We start from the raw sequence: 20036 nt of genomic DNA, 5'->3' as shown, positions 1-20036 counted from the left end.
AAAACAGACTCATATCCAGAAAGGAAGGAATTCTACAAATTCATAAGACAATCAACCCATTAGAAAAAGAGGATAGGCCTGACCTGTGGTGGCTCAGTGGATAAAGCATCGACCTGGAATGCTGAGGTCGCCAGTTCAAAACCCTGGGCTTGCCTGGTCAAGGCATATATGGGAGTTGATGCTTCCAGCTCCTCTCCCCCCTTCTCTCTCTCTCTCTCTCTCTCTCTCTCTCTCTCTCTCCCCCTCCTCGGAAAAAGAGGATATCTAAATGACCAGTAAGCATATGAACAGGTGTTGAATATCATTAGTCATCAGGTAAATATTGTACAAATAAAACCACACACAGAGATACTACAAGAGATCAACCACAGTGGCTAAAATTAAAAATTAAAAAAAATTGGTAAAACCAAATACTGTTGAGGATGTAGAACAACTAGACTCATAATTGCTGGCAGGAGCAAAATTTAGTACAACTTTGGAAAATGGGCTCTTTAATGATTAAATATACACCCATTTTACCAGCAATTCTGCTAGGTACATACCCAAGAAAAATGAATGCCCATAAACGAAATGTACAAGAATAAGCATAGCACCTTTCAGTATAATAGGCAAAAACTAGAAACAACTCAAATGTGTGCCAACCACAGAACAGATAGATAAATTGTGGTATATTCATACAATAGAATAACACACACACACACACGAATGAACTGATGTTACACACAATATAAATGACTATCATAAACATGACGTTGAATCAAAGAAGCCAAACATAATTACATGAAGTTTAAGAATAGGGAAAACTAATCTATGATAATAATACGGGGGAGGGTAAGGAGGTGGGTGGAAGGGTCACTCATTGAAAATGGGCACATGAGCTATCTAGGGTGCTGGTAAGGTTTTATATCTTGACCTGGTATCATGAGTACATACATATGTACAACTTCAGAGCTGTGCACATAAGATTTGAACATCTTAGGGTATGTTATTCCTTAATAAAGATAATTATAGAATAACAATAATAAACTTACACTCCCAATGACTCCATTTGCTTGCTTTTGTTTCTGTTGCTTTGACTGTGATAATGGCACAGGTATAGGTTTCTTTTTTACAGTTTTCTTTTTTTTTGATTTAGTGGTTTTCTTCGGTCCTTTACCTTTCTGTTGCCATCCTCCTTTCATCCTGTTCTTGTTAGTATCGCCCTGCTGTAAATCACAACACACATACACATTGAGAAATCACAGCAATAGTTTCAATTGGGAGTCTACTAATTTTTAGATGTGAATGGCTAAACTCAATGTTTTCATAAACTGAATGATTCTCCCACAGCAATATAAATCAGAAATAAACACATTTCTGTCAGCGGGAAAGATAGTTAAGAAAACTCAAGTCTTTACCACCTCTTCTGCCGGCTGTTCCTCTGCAGCACAGATGGACTGCTCCTTTTCAAACACTTCCTAAAAGTGGCGAGAAGGAAAATATAAAGTCTGACAGCCCACATTTACCTCTCAGATAAGCAACACAAGCTTTCAAAATATATTGCCAGCAAGTTTTTAAATTGGTGAACAATGGTGGGGGGAGCAGTTAGAGAGGACAGGAAACCTAGCAATCACTAAATGATAAATGTATGCAAATTTAGCTATTACTAAATGATACTTCAGACTTTACCTTCTGAAATATCTCACATCTGTCTGAAATATTTTTTGTGAGGGATAGTCTACTGAAATTTACAAATATAATAAAGATATGTAAACACATTATAAACTAAAAATATTTTTATAGTTTAAATTTTCACTTTTATTCTAATAGTGATCAGATATAACTATTTTAATGTTACGAAAATTGGAATATATTATTTTCTAACATGAAAACTTCACGAGACCAATATTAGTTTATTCATTACTGCCAGGGACATTCCTCATTGGATCTGTAACTAAGAAGTAGAACACCAAGAAAATCCACATACCCTAAAGCAGGGGTCCCCAAACTGTGGCCCCCTGAGGCCATTTATCCGGCCCCCGCCACACTTCCGGAAGGGGCACCTCTTTCATTGGTGGTCAGTGAGAGGAGCACTGTATGTGGCGGCGCCGCAAAGTGCAGCATCGCTCACGTACAGTACTACTTCCGGTGAAGTGGGACGCACGCGTCACGGCTCCAGAAGTGCGTCATATCACTTGTTACGGCTAGCACTGACAAATATGGAACCGGACATTGACCATCTCATTAGCCAAAAGCAGGCCCATAGTTCCCATTGAAATACTGGTCAGTTCGTTGATTTAAATTTACTTGTTCTTTATTTTATTGTATTTGTTCCTGTTTTGTTTTTTTTACTTTAAAATAAGATATGTGCAGTGTGCATAGAGATTTGTTCATAGTTTTTTTTATAATCCGGACCTCCAACGGTCTGAAGGACAGTGAACTGGCCCCCTGTATAAAAAGTTTGGGGACCCCTGCCCTAAAGACATATCCATCCACCATACAATCCATTTAGAATCAGTACACTTAGCATTTAAACTCCAGTAAGAATCTATATGAAAAGATGACAAGTGATATGGGTTGTGTTTAATAAACTCCCTGATATTACTAAAGCCAACAAGTACAGTGACACCTATTAGGCTCTAAACTGTTTGCCTGATTCAGGGGTCAGGTTCAATGCCTGCTTTTCTATTTATTTTTTAAGTGAGAGGAGGGAAGGCAGAGACAGACTCCCACATGTGCCCTGATCAGGATCCACCTGGCAAGCCCACTAGGAGGGCAATGCTCTGCCCATCTGGGGCCCTTGCTCTGTTACCAGAAGCCATTTTTATTTTTAGTGCCTGAGGTGGAGGCCATGGAGCCATTCACAGGCCAATTCGCTCCAATCGAGTCATGGCTACACAGGAGGGGAGGGGAGAAGAGAGAGAAAGAAAGAGAGAGAGAGAGAGAGAGAGAGAGAGAAGCAAGAGGGGGAGGGGTGGAGAAGCAGATGGGCACTTCTCCTGTGTGCCCTGACCAGGAATCAAACCCAGGACATCCACATGCAGGGCCAACGTTCTACCACTGAGCCAACTGGCCAGGGCCCATTGCCTGCTTTTTAAATAAAGTTTCATTGGAGCACAATTATGCCCATTTGTGAGTTCAATAGCTGCTACAGAGAAAATAGCTTATAACACGTAAAATAATTACTAACTGGACCCTTATAGAAAAATTTGCCACCTTCTTCTAATTCTATCATCGCTACTTCATTTCTTCACTTATTACTGGGTTCTAATAATTAATCTGAGGTATAGTTCACACAAGAATTGAACAATAATACTCGATCCTTTCCCTTCCTCCAGAGCAGTTTTGTTTTCTCTTCTACCAATTAGTATCAACAGCCCAACGCCAATTTTTTGTTCATTTCTCAGGCTGGTAATTCCAATACTATGTCAGCAGTATAAGTTTGGATTCCAAAACTAATCCTGACCACTGGCTTAGAGCTTCTTCTCCTCCCAGGAGGCACCTCTCATCCAGAGTTTATGACACAGCTGCTTCCTTACCATTAACTACCATGAAATCAACATCTTTTGATTTCATATATCCTATTACAAAAGATGCTTTTGCTACCAGAGATTTTAGACGTGGGGTCTAAAGGCAGCTAATGTTTTCTGCAGATGCTCACAGATCGAATAGCAAAACAGGCTAAAATATACCACTAGTTGAATAAACTGAGTAGAAATACTATATAGTCTATTAAAAACAAGTTATAACTACAGTTATAACTTGGAAAGTAATATAAATATATAATAAAAGCTGAGAAAAACAAGATACAGGAAGCATATACAATATGACTGAATTTAATAAAAAGAAATGAGGAAATACCAGTATATATGTTTATATATATATATTTATATGTACTGTAAAGTCCAGATAGTAAATACAACCCTGGGGAAACATATGAAAGAATTTTATACAGGACTTAATTCTGGTCATTGGGGTTTTCCTAAGGGGAGTGAGAGAAGGGATCCATAATAAAATATATACATTTAACTCCATGGATATTCATGCATTAGGATGTCGAAAGGCCTGAGCTTCAAAACTGATACTGTATTTCCCCAAGTATAAGATGCTCCATTGAAAAAGATGCACCTTGATTTTGGGGCCCGAAGTTTGGGGAAAAAAAGTATTACATAAAGTTACTGGACTGAAGTTTTATTCATCATAAAATTCATACAACTCCTCATCTGCGCGAAAAAGCAGAAAATGCAAGTAAAAAATATACAACCACCACTGTATAAGATGCATCCAGTTTAAAGATCCCAATTTTTTTGAAAAAAGGTGTGTCTTATACGTGAGGAAATACGGTAATCACAGAATGGCAGGGTTTTAGCTAATGTTAATTTCTTCCTATATTTTTCTGCACTGCCTGAATTTTTTCTCAGACAGAATGAATTTTTCACATTAGAAGTTATTTTTGTTATTATTTGATTGCCACTCGTGTGTGCCCTGACCAGGGGTCAAACCCATGACCTCTGGCACAGTTCGTCAACACTTGATCCACTAAGCAACCCAGCCAGGGCCATACAGCACTTTAAAGTTTAAGAACCATATCCACAACCCTATTATAATGTTTCATAGGATATTAAATCATCACATGAAGAATTAATCTATTTTCCAAGGTTTTCTGTGAAAACCAATGTGAAAAACTACAAGTTAATTTAAAATTTCAAAACAGCTAACAGAACTTGCAAAATTAGATTTTATTTATTTTTATTTTTATTTTTTTTTGTATTTTTCTGAAGCTAGAAACAGGGAGAGACAGTCAGACGGACTCCCGCATGCGCCCGACCGGGATCCACCCGGCACGCCCACCAGGGGGCGATGCTCTGCCCCTCCGGGGCGTGACTCTGTTGCGACCAGAGCCACTCTAGCGCCTGGGGCAGAGGCCAAGGAGCCATCCCCAGCACCCGGGCCAACTTTGCTCCAACGGAGCCTCGGCTGCGGGAGGGGAAGAGAGAGACAGAGAGGAAGGAGAGGGGGAGGGGTGGAGAAGCAGATGGGCGCTTCTCCTGTGTGCCCTGGCCGGGAATGGAACCCAGGACTTCTGCACGCCAGGTCGACGCTCTACCACTGAGCCAACTGGCCAGGGCCGCAAAATTAGATTTTGCTACTCGATAGTTTTGCTTTGAGAATGTATAACTTAAAATGAGAAATTAAATATAAAAACTAACATAAATTTTTTCTTTTTATTAAATTTATTAGGGTGACATTGGTTAAATAATATGTTAATTTAAGCATAAAAGTACAAATAGTTTACTTACTGCCATTGTTTGCCTTGTCAATTTAACCAGCACTGTAACTAGGGATCCTACTGTGATGTTGTTGCTATCTTCATCATCCAATACTGTACAATGAAAAGTAAATATATTGAGTAAAAAATAAAGTAAAAATTAAGATCTATGTCAATGCAAACAACAAAACTTACACAAAAGAATTTGGTACTTCAGTATTTAAAATATACTATATTTTAAAATGTATTCAATAAAAAATAATTTATTGACTACTCTCCAGTAGATGCCTTCAGCAATGCACTCATTTAAATCTTTAACGTAGCTCTATGAAGGATTTTTATTACTTACACATTTAAAAAGAAACTGAGATTCAGAAATAAAGCAAAATACTGAAGGTCACATAATGGCTAAATATGCACTGCCAAGTTTCAAACCCAGGTTTTTTAAAAGAAATATGTGCCCTGGCCAGGTAGCTCAGTTGGTTAGAGCGTTGTCCCCATATATCGAGGTTGCAGAGTGATCCCCAGTCAGGGCACACACAAGAATCAAACAATGAATGCATAAATAAGTGGAACAACAAATCAATGTTTATCTCTAAAATAAAAAAAAACCTCTCAAAGTAATATTATAAATAGGGTTGTGTCACTATTAAATTGTGCACACCGTATACTCACCAGACTTTACCTGTATGTTCAGTGCCTGCCTATCAGAATAAAACATAAAACTAGCATCTTAAGCCACACTGAAAAAATTTATTTTTAAGGGAAGAACTTCAAAATATTGTTTATATTTTAAAAAGTATTTTTGCAATTAATTTTTAAAACCATGTTTGCCATACACAGCCCCAAAACTCTAATAATGAAATAAGTTTAATATTGATAGATACATGAATTTACCAAGAATTACAACTGCCCTTTTGCTGTCCCGCTTGGCTGCCTGACCCCACCCTTAATTACCGGACAATCGCCCCTGGGACAGAGGGGTTCCAGGAAGCTGGTCAATTGCTCCAAAGAAGAGTATTCCAGAAAGCCAAACATACCAGCACACCCTTGCTCAAGGCTATCCCCAACCCTATAAAATTTTGCCTCAGTCTGTTTTTGGGGCCCATCCCCTCACCTGAAGTGCCCCCGTAGGTTTTTCTCCTCTAATAAAGCCTGCACACCTGGAGTTCGAGTGCCATCTCATTCTTACATCTGGTGCTGAAATCCTGGACGGGGCACCAGCTTCCTGGACGATCCCCTTGCCGGCTGAACTTACAACCAGGGAAGCTGTGGACAGCGGCAGCTCGTCCGGGCTAACTCTCTGATTCTGTAGCTCTCCTGTCCTTAATATCTGTACTGCTTGTCCCACATGCAGGCCATTTTTGGCCAGAGAAATCTCACCTAAAACCTCTGCTCCTAATCTTTCCTTCTCCGCAGACTCACAACTCTCTCTCCCTCCTGCCTGACCCCCAGGGGCACCTCTCTCTCGGGACTCCTCTCTGGTCCCTCTGCAAATCTTTTCCACTAGAGTCTCTCTCCTCCAGAAAGCCCTCTCCCTTCGCAGAATCCTGCTTCTCATTCACTTGCAAATACCAGTCTCTCTTCTCCTCCCCTGCTGGCCAGGGGCCCCTCCCTTCTCCACTGTGTTCTTAACCCCCCCACCCCACACAGGCTGCCGCTCCGCCTGTCTCTCCTTGGTCTCTTCCCCCTCCTCCTGCAGATTCTGACCCTCCTTCTTTCCATCCAGCTGTACACGCTGTCCATCTGTCTGCTTTCTCTCTTCCTCCCCTCTATGCTGACAACTCCCTGCCATCTCGAAAAAATTTTTAAAATATAATTATATATTAAGCTATGTGAGCAATCCGTCTTTCTATTTGTCAGAAAATATCTCTAGTATAATTTTAATTGAAACAAGTAAAGCGCGCTCATTTAAATTCCTTAATTCATAATTTATATGTAAAATCTTTGTTTAATGTGTAACTGTGTCTGTTTCTTTTTTTTTTTTTTTTTGTATTTTTCTGAAGCTGGAAACGGGGATAAGACAGTCAGACAGACTCCTGCATGCGCCTGACCGGGATCCACCTGGGACGCCCACCAGGGGGCGACGCTCTGCCCACAGGGGGCGATGCTCTGCCCCTCCGGGGCGTCGCTCTGTCGCGACCAGAGCCACTCTAGCACCTGCGGCAGAGGCCAAGGAGCCATCCCCAGCGCCCGGCCATCTTTGCTCCAATGGAGCCTTGCTGCGGGAGGGGAAGAGAGAGACAGAGAGGAAGGAGAGGGGGAGGGGTGGAGAAGCAGATGGGCGCTTCTCCTGTGTGCCCTGGCCGGGAATCGAACCCATGCCAGGCCAACGCTCTACCAATGAGCCAACCGGCCAGGGCTAACTAACTGTGTTTGTTTCTAAGGCCTTAAACCAATAATTACCCACCTCTTAAATCAAGATTTACTCATCCCCAGGGACTCTCCCTGCAATACCCCCATCCTTCCTGTTCGAAAACCTTCAGGGGCTTATCGCCTCGTACAAGCCTTACGCCTAATCAATGAGGCGGTAATTCCCCTCCATCTAGTAGTCCCTAATCTCTATAGGTTACTGTCACACATTCCCTCAAACACCACTCACTTCACGGTCCTAGACCTCAAGAATGCCTTCTTTACCATCCCTCTACACCCTGACTCTTACTTTCTGTTTGCATTCACCTAGACTGACCCGGACACTAATGCAGCCCAGCAACTTATGTGGACTGTCTTACCCCAGGGGTTCAGAAACAGCCCACACCTGTTTGGGCAGGCACTAGCTCAGGATTTAGTAACATGCAATCTCAAAACTAGTACTCTCTTACAATATGTAAATAACTTATTCCTCTGCAGCCCCTCCCTACCTGCCTCAAGGAGACATACCTCCACCCTTAACTTCCTCGCCATGAAGTGAGATGGCCTCTTCTCTGCTAAGGCTCAACTTTACTCTTAGTCCATAGTCTATCTTAACCCCTACCACCTGAGGTCTCACCTTAGATTGAACTCAGACCCTCCACAATCTCCAACCACCTACCACCACAGATCAAATCTTTTCTTTCCTCGGTCTAATAAGCTTCCTTAAACACTAGATTCCCAATTTTGGTCTTTTAGTCAAGCCCCTCAGTGACATCTTCTGAGCATGGCTTTTAAGGTCTATAATGGCCAAGAAAGTAACAGAAAAGGCAAATAAGGCCCAAAAGAAGTCAGAAAATACCAGTTTGTGGCATACACTTTTAAAGGCTCCAGCACCCTAAAGGACTTCATAGAATTCCATCAGGGCCCTGCTCCAGAGTGGAAAAAGGTCATTGAACTGAAGCCTGCCAGGCTTCCTGGCCCCATCAAGGGACACATCATTGCTGTGGAAAGAGGGACACGAGATGGTAAGCTGCCCCTTGCTCCATGGAGGGAGGGTTCAGTCTCTTCTAGCCCTGCTCCAGCTACTTCTGAACCTGACCTTGCCCAGCATGCTGGGAATTGCCACCGAAGTCCCAAGGACATCGTTCACGAGCCTAAGGTATTTCTTCCAAGTAGCAGATGAACTGATCTCATTTCTTGTGAACACAAGGGCCATCTATTATGCCTTGCCTGAATATTTAAATTTTATTTATCCCTCAAAGATCTCTACTGTGGGTATTGACAGTCCAATTTTGTTGCTTTATTTAATGTATAGCATCTCCTTTATTCCTCGTCTCAATGCCCCATGCCTATTGTAGGCTGGGACCTGCTGCTAATTCCAGCTAGAAGCAGTGGTCACTAGGACTTAAACTCTAACTGCAAAGTGTAGAAATATAACCACCCTTTCCCTAAGCACTTGCAGGATTTACAGGCGACTCAGTAAACTGTTCAAAGACTGTCCAAGAGGCGCTTCCAGCATTACATCACCCAAGGATTGACTTTCACGTGACAGATCCACACACCGTGATCCAGGAAGCTGGTCAATCGCACCAAGGAAGAGTAGACCAGAAAGCCTAACATACCAGCACACCCTTGCTCGAGGCTATCCCCAACCCTATAAAATTTTGTCTCAGTCTGTTTTGGGGGCCCTTCTTCCCAGAGAGGTGCCCCGGCAGGTCTTTCTCCTCTAATAAAGCCTGCACACCTGGAGTTCGAGAGCCGTCTCATTCTTACAAATATTAAAATAAATTAAATTAAAATTAATATAACTTATCAAACATTATCTTCCATTATCCTGACCACTTTGGGAAAAGGGAAACTAGTGTAAAATGAAAGCCAACTTAATTGTCACTAAAAGTTAAAGATTTTTAAATCAAGAGTTCTGACTAGAAAGGAATTGTATGGTTTTGATAATAGAAGGTTTAAAGTATAGAAATACTTTTGAAAGAAAAAGGAAAAGCAAGTTGTTATGAAGGCCAGTTATTTCTGGATAAGAAAGTGCATGAAAGTTGAAGGTGTATGTAATCTGTAGAAGGTTTGTGCAGATTGTAGGAGGTTTGTACCGAGAAAAAAGAATTTGAACAGTCAGAAAACTGGTTTCCGAAGAATGTTTAATTAGTCACCCTAACTAACGATCCTTTACTCTCCCCACTTATTGGGGTGACTCTTTCCTCCACCCTGACTATCTGGAGCTCAAAAACAGAGAAACAAAACTGACCCCTTGTCCTTCTATACTCTATCCAATCCACCTCTCATCCTGTATCAACCAATCAGGGGCTTTTTACTTGTTTGGGACCAACAGCTATATGTGTCTTCCTACTAATTGGACAGAAACCTGCACCCTAATCTATCTCACCCCAAATATCAACCTAATCCCACCCCATGAGCCTCTTTCAATTCCTAATACACTACCCGTCAATCTAAGGACCAAATGAGATATACAGGTAATTCCTCTTCTTGTTGCTTTAAGAATTTCTATAAAAATAGGTCTAGGGGCAGGGGACTGGCCACTGCCCTGTCTTACTCTCTCTCTCTCTCTCTGAAGCCCAGTGAATTCGTAAGCATCAGTGGTTTCACACAAACTGGGTGTGTTGACTATTGCCTTTCATTGGTCCACTCACTCTCCTATTTATTTTTCTAACTTTTGGAACCTGCCTCTTACGTTTGTTCATTAGTTTCTTACAGAATCGCATGCAGACCTTCGCCAATCAGAAAATTGGAAAAATCTACCTAACCCTACACACAAACCCTGAAACCTGCCCTCGCAAAACAGAAAAATCTGAAACCCTATAAATACACCCCTACTCCCGACCTTTCTCATGACTAGGACTCATCAAGCAGGGCATCCAAGTTCTCAACCTCACTTCTGTATACAACACTTCTCACTGCTTTCTCTGTGCCTTTTTAAACAAGCCTCCCATCACCGCAGTTCCTTTACCATACCCATTCAACACCAACAAAATTCAAGACCCTTTTTCTCTCTCTGGAGTTCCTCTCTTCCAAAAAGACCCTCTCTCTCAATTTGCTATACCAATCGGCCTACCCCATTATGGAATAAGACTATCCCAATCAAAATTTCTCTAACCAAAACTAACAGAACTCATTTCTGGTGCAATGGAACCATTCTAAAAACCTTAAACACCTCTTCTCCCCCCCCCCCCCCCCCTTGTGTCCCGGTAATAGTTGTGCCACAACTAACATATATATTATGGAGAGTAAGAATTTTCAACCAGCTGAAAACAAGCAGGAATAAACAGGCTGCCTTCCTCCCGGTCCTCTTTGGCCTTACCCTTGCCACCTCTATAACAGCTATAGGGATAGGTGGGGCTGGCCTGGGCCATAGTATATGGACTACTAATCAACTAAAGGCAGACCTAGAACAGGCCCTTGATAATTCAGCCACCTCTCTAGCCTCCTTCCAGAGACAACTGACCTCTCTAGCTCAGGTCACCCTACAAAACCGGAGGGCTTTACACCTACTAACAGCAGAGAAGGGCGGTATTTGCCTCTTTTTACAGGAACAGTGTTGCTACTACATTAACGAGTCTGGCCTGGTCGAGGAGAATATCAACTCTCTAAAAACTTCAAAAACAAATTCACAGTAGCCGGTCGGTACTGACCCCTACTCCAAACAATGGTGGAAAAAACCCTTGTTCTCCATGCTAGCACCAATTATAGGACCAATCCTAATTCTGTGCCTAATTTTAATGCTTGCCCCCTTCTTTATCAAGTTCCTACAGGCCCAGATGAGAGTAATCTCTAGGATTACCTACAATCAAATGCTCCTACACTCCTATTCCCCAATACCCCAAGGAGAACTTCACGAGGGAAATATCAAATAGGTAGGGATGACAGCAGGAAGAAGCCACCCCTCAGCCCGAGAAGTTCCGTCCTGAATATTCTCCAAACCCCCTTCCTTTTAAACCACACATATTCAGTCCTTCTAAAACTTATACCAACAGGTTCCATCTCTAAAAATCTCCACATGTCCTCCCATCCGAGAGGAACCAGACCAGCATGTCTCATGAGGCTCATCCAGGATACCATGTCACTCTGTCCACTTGGCACTCACAGTAAGCAACTAACAATTATTACCTTGCAAAATTTTTTTACTTCCTCACTCAGGTTTTCGAAGACATGGCATGATTCAGACCTTACAGCACAGAAATTGACAACCTCCTTACCTGGATCTTAACTGGATGAGGGACTTGGCTTGGCAAGGTTCTTTTTTTTTTTTTTTTTTTTTTTTTTTGTATTTTTCTGAAGCTGAAAATGGGGAAAGACAGTCAGTCAGACTCCCGCATGCGCCCGACTGGGATCCTCCGGCACGCCCACCAGGGGGCGACGCTCTGCCCACCAGGGGGCGATGCTCTGCCCCTCCGGGGTGTCGCTCTGCCGCAAACAGAGCCACTCTAGCGCCAAGGAGCCATCCCCAGCGCCCGGGCCATCTTTGCTCCAATGGAGCCTTGCTGCGGGAGGGGAAGAGAGAAACAGAGAGGAAGAAGAGGGGGAGGGGTGGAGAGGCAGATGGGCGCCTCTCCTGTGTGCCCTGGCTGGGAATCGAACCCGGGACTTCTGCACACCAGGCCGACGTTCTACCACTGAGCCAACCAGCCAGGGCCTGGCAAGGTTCTTTTCTTGAGTTCTCTCTCTCCAGAAGAAACAATAATTTTCCCATTTTTTCTCCTCTTTCTCCTCGTCACCCCTCACCATATATTATAAAATTAATAACTGCCTTCCTTTTATATGTAACCACAGAGTTGAGAAATGATAGATACATGAATTTACCAGGAATTACAATTGCCCTAATTTTATCTATAAACGTTTTCTTCGCTATGTATTTCTGACTACAGGTTTCCCTGTTTGTCGTGTTTGTTTAATGCAGTGAAGTGAGCACGTCTGTCCTGGCCTGCACTGACATGCCACCAGGTGAAGAGAACGGCCTCTAACAACCTGTAACTTGTATCCAACACTGGCGGGGACAACAGTGAGGCATCAAAAAAGGATCAATGTCCTTTTTTTCAACCAGGAAGTCTCTATTACCTCAAATAAAATCTGGGCTACATATTCATCGACACTGCACAGTTGTATGTGCAATTAACAGCTCTAACAATGTCTACCTGCCGCTTGACACTAAAGTGAAAAAGAGCCAACCAGAGAGTCTATGTAACTGCCAGCAACATGAGGAAAGGGACCACCATTTCCAGCACTAGGTCAGGCAGCTGCCCCTTTTCTGCTTCTCTAGTTCTTCTCCTCTCCCTCCATTAACTATACTGCCCACATTACACATATGGAGAGCACTGTAAAAATACAAAGTAATAAACTGTCTATACAAAATACTATGAAATGATACACTTCATAAAGTTCTGCAGTGAGACTGAATAATCTTACCTTACACATCTAATAAAAATCTAACATTCATATTTTTCAGCAGTATATACTTTTCATAACCATTGATTATATATCTCTTCAGTCCCAAGCTAGATTTTTTTAACAGTTTATGATTAAATGATTATGGTCCTGAAAGATGCTTTATGTTATTAATGTCTGAAAATGCATGGCCCACAAAGAAATCCTAACTCCTCATCAAAGCAGCCCCAGATTTTACTACATGTATCCTACACAACAGCCATTTGAAACTCGATCACAATTTACCTCCCTTTCTCAAACACCCAATCTTTGGAAGATGTTTAGCTCAATTACAATTACAATGCAAACTTAATAAGGCAGAGGCTTTCTCTTACTCACCACTGCTTCCCTAACACACCAAAGACCGTGGGTGACGGGTATACAACATAATCCCTCAATATTTATTGAATAAATTAGGTGCACAATGTCTATGTCATTCACTTAACACTTACCCTATTAATTCCTTGTTTTTATCCTATCTTTATGACTTATCTCCCCAACTAGACTATAAGCCCTTTAAAGACAGAAACCATTCCTAATGTGTCTTTGTATTCTTGGTCCCACAAAAAATGTTACCACAACAGTAACTTAATAAATGTCAAAGCTCAGAAAAATGTCACAATGAATGAAGCAGATAATCTCTATAAGCAGATAATTCTATCATTCTACGATATCATTCAGCTATTAAAATGGGAACGGAGCAATTATGTAGGTTAAAAAAAAACTCTATTTTTTTCACTCCAAGCAAACACATAGCTCGAGATAAGTCAAGAAAAACAAATGAAATGTGGCAGAGAATACGGTAATTTTCAAGTCTTAACATAAATTAGTTAGATTTAGAAAAAAAAAATTTTTTTGTGACACAGACAGACAGATAGGGACAGACAGACAGGAAGGGAGAGAGATGAGAAGCATCAATTCTCCATTGCGGCTCCTTAGTCTCCTTAAGTTGTTAACTGATTGCTTTCTCATGTGCCTTGACCGGGGAACTACAGCAGAGTGACCCACCCCTTGCTCAAGCCAGCAAACTTGGGCTCAAGCCAGTCACCTTGGGCTTCAAGCCAGCGACCTCTGGGCTCAAGCCAGAGACCAAGAGGTCATGTCTATGATCCCACGCTCAAGCCAATGACCTCGCACTCAAGTTGGTGAGCCTGCACTCATACTGGATGAGCCTGCGCTCATGCCAGCGATCTTGGGGTTTTGAACCTGGGTCCACTGTGTCCAAGTCCAATGCTCTATGCATTGTGCCACCGCCTAGTCAGGCAGGTTTTTAAAAGTAATTTTAGCATTAAGCAGCTATGTTTTTAACACTAACAAGATATATTTTAAGTATCCTTCATTACAGCTGGAACTGTCTTTCATTGTTTGTAAAGATAGTACTGAAAGTTGAATTAGAGAAGACTCCTCAAACTTAATCCTACTATATTACAAGGACAATAAAAGTAAGACTCTTTTACTGTTCTCAAAACTATTAAGTATACATCATTTTCCAACAAAGTAAATCTGACAGGCAAACTAGAATTCTGCAAAGACTAATTACAAGTTGTTAGTCAATGAAGTGTTTTCAAAATTAAAACTCATGGGCATAGATAAAGAGTGCAGTGGTTACGGGGAGGGGGGGAGGGAAGAGAGGAAGGGGGTAGTGGGTTGGGAGGGGTATAAAGAAAACCAAATGAAGGGTGATGAAGGACGATTTGACCGTGGGTGATGGTATACAACATAATCGAACGTCAAAATGATATGGAGAGGCCCTGGCCGGTTGGCTCAGCGGTAGAGCGTCGGCCTGGCGTGCGGGGAACCCGGGTTCGATTCCCAGCCAGGGCACATAGGAGAAGCGCCCATTTGCTTCTCTACCCCCCACCCCTCCTTCCTCTCTGTCTCTCTCTTCCCCTCCCACAGCAAAGGCTCCATTGGAGCAAAGATGGCCCTGGGCGCTGGGGATGGCTCCTTGGCCTCTGCCCCAGGCGCTAGAGTGGCTCTGGTCGCGACAGAGCGATGCCCGGAGGGGCAGAGCATCGCCCCCTGGTGGGCAGAGCGTGCCGGGTGGATCCCGGTCGGGCGCATGCGGGAGTCTGTCTGTCTCTCCCCGTTTCCAGCTTCAGAAAAATACAAAAAAAAAAAAAGATATGGAGATGTTTTTTCTAAATCTGTGTTCTCTAGCTGACCAATGTCACCCCGTTAAAATTAACTGTCTAAATAAAATTATTTTTAAAAAAGTGTTTTAACAACTTTTGGTCAAACAAACAAGAGCTATTCTAGCAAAAGGGAAGCAGTGTTCCGCAGGGGAACCTCCCAATTACCCTGTGATTTTATGTCCATAGTCACATATGGAAAACTCCCCAGGACGGCCATAACCTCTTCATACTTTTCATCTTCAAGGAAGTGTAGTAGATTGTGACGATCTGCTTCTTTTAAACTCACCAAATCCTGGATAGTCTTTATTTTGTACTGAATTTAAGAGTGAAAGAAAGGAAATCGTCAAGTCATAAAACTTTTCATAAAGGAAAATTATTAACATGTTTACCAAAACAAAATCCAAAAACTTTTGGAAAAATGTTAAAACTACATATATTTCAAAGCGACAAATACAACTTTATAGCATTTCATGGCCTTTTTCTCCAAAGAAATTTAAATTTAGGATTTTTTTTTATTACAGGGTTTGTTTTTTTTAATTAGAATAAAGTTATAGAAGAAAAACAGTATTCATATAGAATTTTGACCCAGGCAAGAACTATTGTAATTTGATATGCTCAGTTTGCTCACCTTTATTTTCCATTTTAATGATAAAAACTTAAAAGTAGGAATGTATCTCCAAGTGCAATTGCTCATTTTCTGTTATTTTCTACATATAGCTGTCCTTTACTACTGTGATAGCCATCTCGCCACATGGGGACTCCGCAGAACATTCCTTAGTCTCCAGGTGTCTCCTGCCTATTTTCACTTTCACAGCCACAAATGAGATTGTGAGGCATGTGAAATGCCTGCTTTTGGATTCTGAAATTTCCATTTATGACTTAAAATGTGATCAAATTTATAAGTGTAACACTACTTGAAAGGAGAACTCTGATGCAAATTTCTAATATATATTATTTTTTACCTTAATACACTATCAAATTCAATGTCTACCTTCTGCCTACTTTGTCTAACACATAAAAACTAATGTTTAAAATATACAAAATTACAATTTCCTTCAGTATTTTCTTATATTTCCTCAAGTTTTTCATATATCTTAAAATTCATTATCATGTATTTACTATAAATTGTGCTTTCTATATACAAATTATCTTTATTTGATCTACTTATTTTTTAATGCTTACTCTGTTCATAATAAACACTGCCCAATATTTAAGCCACAAATAAAATTACTGGAAAGTACACAGTGCATTTTTGCTTAGTACATTTATTTTTAGTAACATAATATAAAGAACAAAGTGTTAACTGCTAAAAATGCACTGACCCCCCCCCCCCCCATCATAGTAAAATCATCTAATCAAGAAAAGGATAATAGAACCAGCTGAGGGACAGTTTTAGAAAGTTTAAGATATTCCAAATCTAAAAAATTGAGTTAACCATTTCTAGAAAACTTTCACTCATATTCTTTTTAACTAACATAACTGCTTAAAAGTGATTTTAAAGTAGCAAAGAATTACCTTTTTATGATTAGAAACCCTTCTGAGATTGTCCTCTTCGATGTGAGGGAGCTGCAGAAGGGGCGACTTAAACTGCTGAAGGCCCTGCACAGCCATCTGAGAAAGCTTCATGCAGTTTTCTAGGGATGCCAAAGTTGGAGCACGAAACTCCCTTTCTTAGAAAGAATAGGAGGAACAGAAAAAACAGCTGGACTTTTTATATGTTCAGAAGTATCAATTCATGGCAAAGATCCATGTGAACATCCTTAACACCCCCCCATCAAATTTAAAATCAGTGTTGATTTTCCTTTAAAAGCTATTGGAGGCCCTGGCCAGTTGGCTCAGCGGTAGAACGTCAGCCCAGCATGTGGAAGTCCTGGGTTTGATTCATGGTAAGGGCAAACAGGAGAAGCGATCACCTGCTTCCCCACCATTCCCTCTCTCCCTTCTCTCTTTTTTTTTTCTCTCTCTCCTCCCGCAGCTACGGCTCCAATGGTCTGAACAATTTGGCCCCAGGTGCTGAGGATGGCTCCATGGCCTCGCCTCAAGCGCGGAAGTAGCTCAGATGCTGAGCCAACAGAGCAGCGGCCCCAGATAGGCAGAGCATCGTCCTATAGGAGCTTGCCAGGTGGATCCCAGGTGGGACACATACAGGAGTCTCTGCCTCCCTGCCTCTGCCTTTCACTTAATTTAAAAAAATAAATAAATCTTAAAAAGCTATTGGATAAAATACAAAAAAATATATACAAACTTGGTCAAATGCACATTATCCAAAAACACTGACTTTATAGAAAAATTCTTTTCCCTTACCAGATATTATCAGTATCAAAAATATACTGACACCATGCCAAGAACTGACATCATCTGTAATAATAAACCACAACCACTCCCTCCTTTTCTATGGGCCTCTCTCCCTTTCCATAACTGACTACAAACTTCCTCACTTTTTTCCCTTCATGAAAAAAACACTACATATCAAATAAATCATCACTGCATCATTTAAAGAATTATTCTAAACTCATTATAGAACAAAGAAAAACCTAACACTGAAAATAATCAGAGAAAAAGGATATTTTAAATCTTTGCAAACAATAAATAACAATAAAACATAAAAAAATAAATTCAAAATATAAGTTATAAACACTTCACATAATGGAAAATATAAGGAGAGAAATAAGAAAATACTTAGATAAAATTGGAAAAGCTGATTCCAACTATAGACACAATTATAATAAGTACCCATAAATTCTTAAAACTATGAAGTGTAATCTGCAAATGCTTGCAAGAAAAAGTACAACATAATTAATCACATCTCTTCCTCACCTTCACGGCTCCGTGCCATTATTATTAGTTGGCAGATTACATTAACCATTTCTTGAAGTAGGGCAGGGCATTTTTTCAGCATAAATTGCTGATCTGCAAAACAATAAAAAACCCAACAAATCATTCTACCACTATAGCTAAAACATCTTTATCACCTTTGCTCCATGACTAATACCAAACTTCAGGTATCCTACAAATATCTCACATGACCTCAGAATTTTACAGTTTGATCCCAATAGAGTCTACTAAGTAGATACATGTCACAAATCAGTCAGAAAACCTTAACTCAGATTAGGTGTTTCAAAGGCAAATTTTTAGTATTATGGTGTTGGACATCATTAATTAACTTCCTACATTTTTTTTTAAACAGTCTAATCTTTAACTTAATCTTACTACATTTGAAACCTTTAAGAACTATATTTAAGACAGTATGGGGACTGCAAGAGGAAAAGGAGAGGGAGTGAAGGTGGAGGAGGATGGGGGGATAGTGATGAAGGGAGACTTGACTTGAGGTGGTAAACACACAGGCAAAATACAGATGATGTATTATAGAATTATGCACCTGAAACCTGTACCATTTTATTAATCAATGTCACTCCAATAAATTCAATAAAAATTTTTTTTAAAAATACTTAGTACTGGCCCTGGCCGGTTGGCTCAGTGATAGAGCGTCGGCCTGGCATGCAGGGGTCCCGGGTTCGATTCCTGGCCAGGGCACACAGGAGAAGCGCCCATCTGCTTCTCCACCCCTCCCCCTCTCCTTCCTCTCTGTCTCTCTCTTCCCCTCCCGCAGCCAAGGCTCCATTGGAGCAAAGTTTGCTTGGGCGCTGAGGCCTCTGCCTCAGGCGCTAGAATGGCTCTGGTTGCAACAGAGCAAAGCCCCAGATGGGCAGAGCATTGCCCCCTGGTGGGCATGCTGGGTGGATCCCGGTCGGGCGCATGCAGGAGTCTGTCTGACTGCCTCCCCATTTCCAACTTCAAAAAAATACAAAAAAAAAAAAAAAAAAAAAAAAGAAAAACTTAGTACTACTACTATAATTCATTTTATGGAAAATGCAAAAAACAATTTTATGGAAAAATATCTTTTTAAAATAAAATTTTATATCATCCTAATAAATGCATGTCACTTTATTTTGAAATGATTACAACAATTTCATCAGTAATGATGTTCTGGATGAGAGTTAAGTATAAACTAGCAAATCAATGACATGATCTGTAAAATTACCTTCTCCAAGCTGGGTGGTCATTCATCTCACTAATTTACTGTTCTCAATTTTACCACCTTTACCACTCTGCATAGCTTTTTAAAAAATCAATTTATTGACTTTCTCTGAAGGTACATTAAATTTTAAAAAAGAACTTTAAGAATTTTCTTCTTGTCCACGTACATTTCTGTGTCATTATGGATAAATCCAAAGGCTAAGATTGAGAATAAATGTCAACTAAATCCACAAGAGAGAAAGAGAGGAAGAAGAGGTGTAGGAGTGGGGGAAACTCTTTCATTTATACTGCATATAACAGTTAACCATTGAGATCATCTATTGGGTTAATATTCAAACCTAAAAAATTGTGTTCCCTATTTCTTAGATAATTGGTAAAATGCAGATGGTTTCATATCTGTACAAGACATTAGGAAGAGATTAGTTAACTTCCAACTCTAATAACAATGCTTAAATATTACTGCTTCATTCCATCATAAGCATCCTATCCTAATCACCAATCCCTGAGCTTCAACAGGCCTTGTTTGCAGAGGCATTCGATTGCATTACCAGCTTAAAAGGGGGGGGGAGGGGGGGGGCAGGGTGTCTCATTCAGAAAGAACATTAATTCCCTAAGAACAGCTTTCTTTTAAAATTTCAATTGAAATACTGCAAGTGAAGAAGAGATGACAATTTCATGACTTCCCTGGTAACACCATTGTCTCAATCTACTACTTTTAAGTAGAATTCAGTAAATGGCTTCAAGTACTTATGAAATTCTAAAGATTAAACACTTTATTAGTAACTAGTGCTGGAGAGTGGTTGTAGTAGTGGTGA

The 20036-nt window shown here is 40.8% G+C and overlaps 1 protein-coding gene across 3 annotated transcripts in view; it reads right to left on the bottom strand.

Moving 5' to 3' along the window:
* The window catches only part of SEC63 (SEC63 homolog, protein translocation regulator), a 99408-nt gene that overhangs the window by 23514 nt on the left and 55858 nt on the right, over positions 1-20036 (bottom strand). For 2 of the 3 annotated variants that reach the window (XM_066373534.1, XM_066373536.1), the window contains 6 exons: positions 18001-18093; positions 16699-16853; positions 15349-15496; positions 5280-5362; positions 1398-1457; positions 1032-1205 (listed from right to left, as the gene is read on the bottom strand). In XM_066373534.1, coding sequence (XP_066229631.1) covers positions 1032-1205; positions 1398-1457; positions 5280-5362; positions 15349-15496; positions 16699-16853; positions 18001-18093 — 713 coding nt within the window. The remainder of the gene's footprint in view (positions 1-1031; positions 1206-1397; positions 1458-5279; positions 5363-15348; positions 15497-16698; positions 16854-18000; positions 18094-20036) is intronic. The other variant, XM_066373535.1, reaches the window with a different exon arrangement.

The sequence above is a fragment of the Saccopteryx leptura genome, chromosome 3 (genome assembly GCF_036850995.1).
Source record: "Saccopteryx leptura isolate mSacLep1 chromosome 3, mSacLep1_pri_phased_curated, whole genome shotgun sequence".
Taxonomy (NCBI): Eukaryota; Metazoa; Chordata; class Mammalia; order Chiroptera; family Emballonuridae; genus Saccopteryx; species Saccopteryx leptura.
Note: the sequence above shows the minus strand (reverse complement) of the source record. Positions and strands in the feature narration are given on the sequence as shown.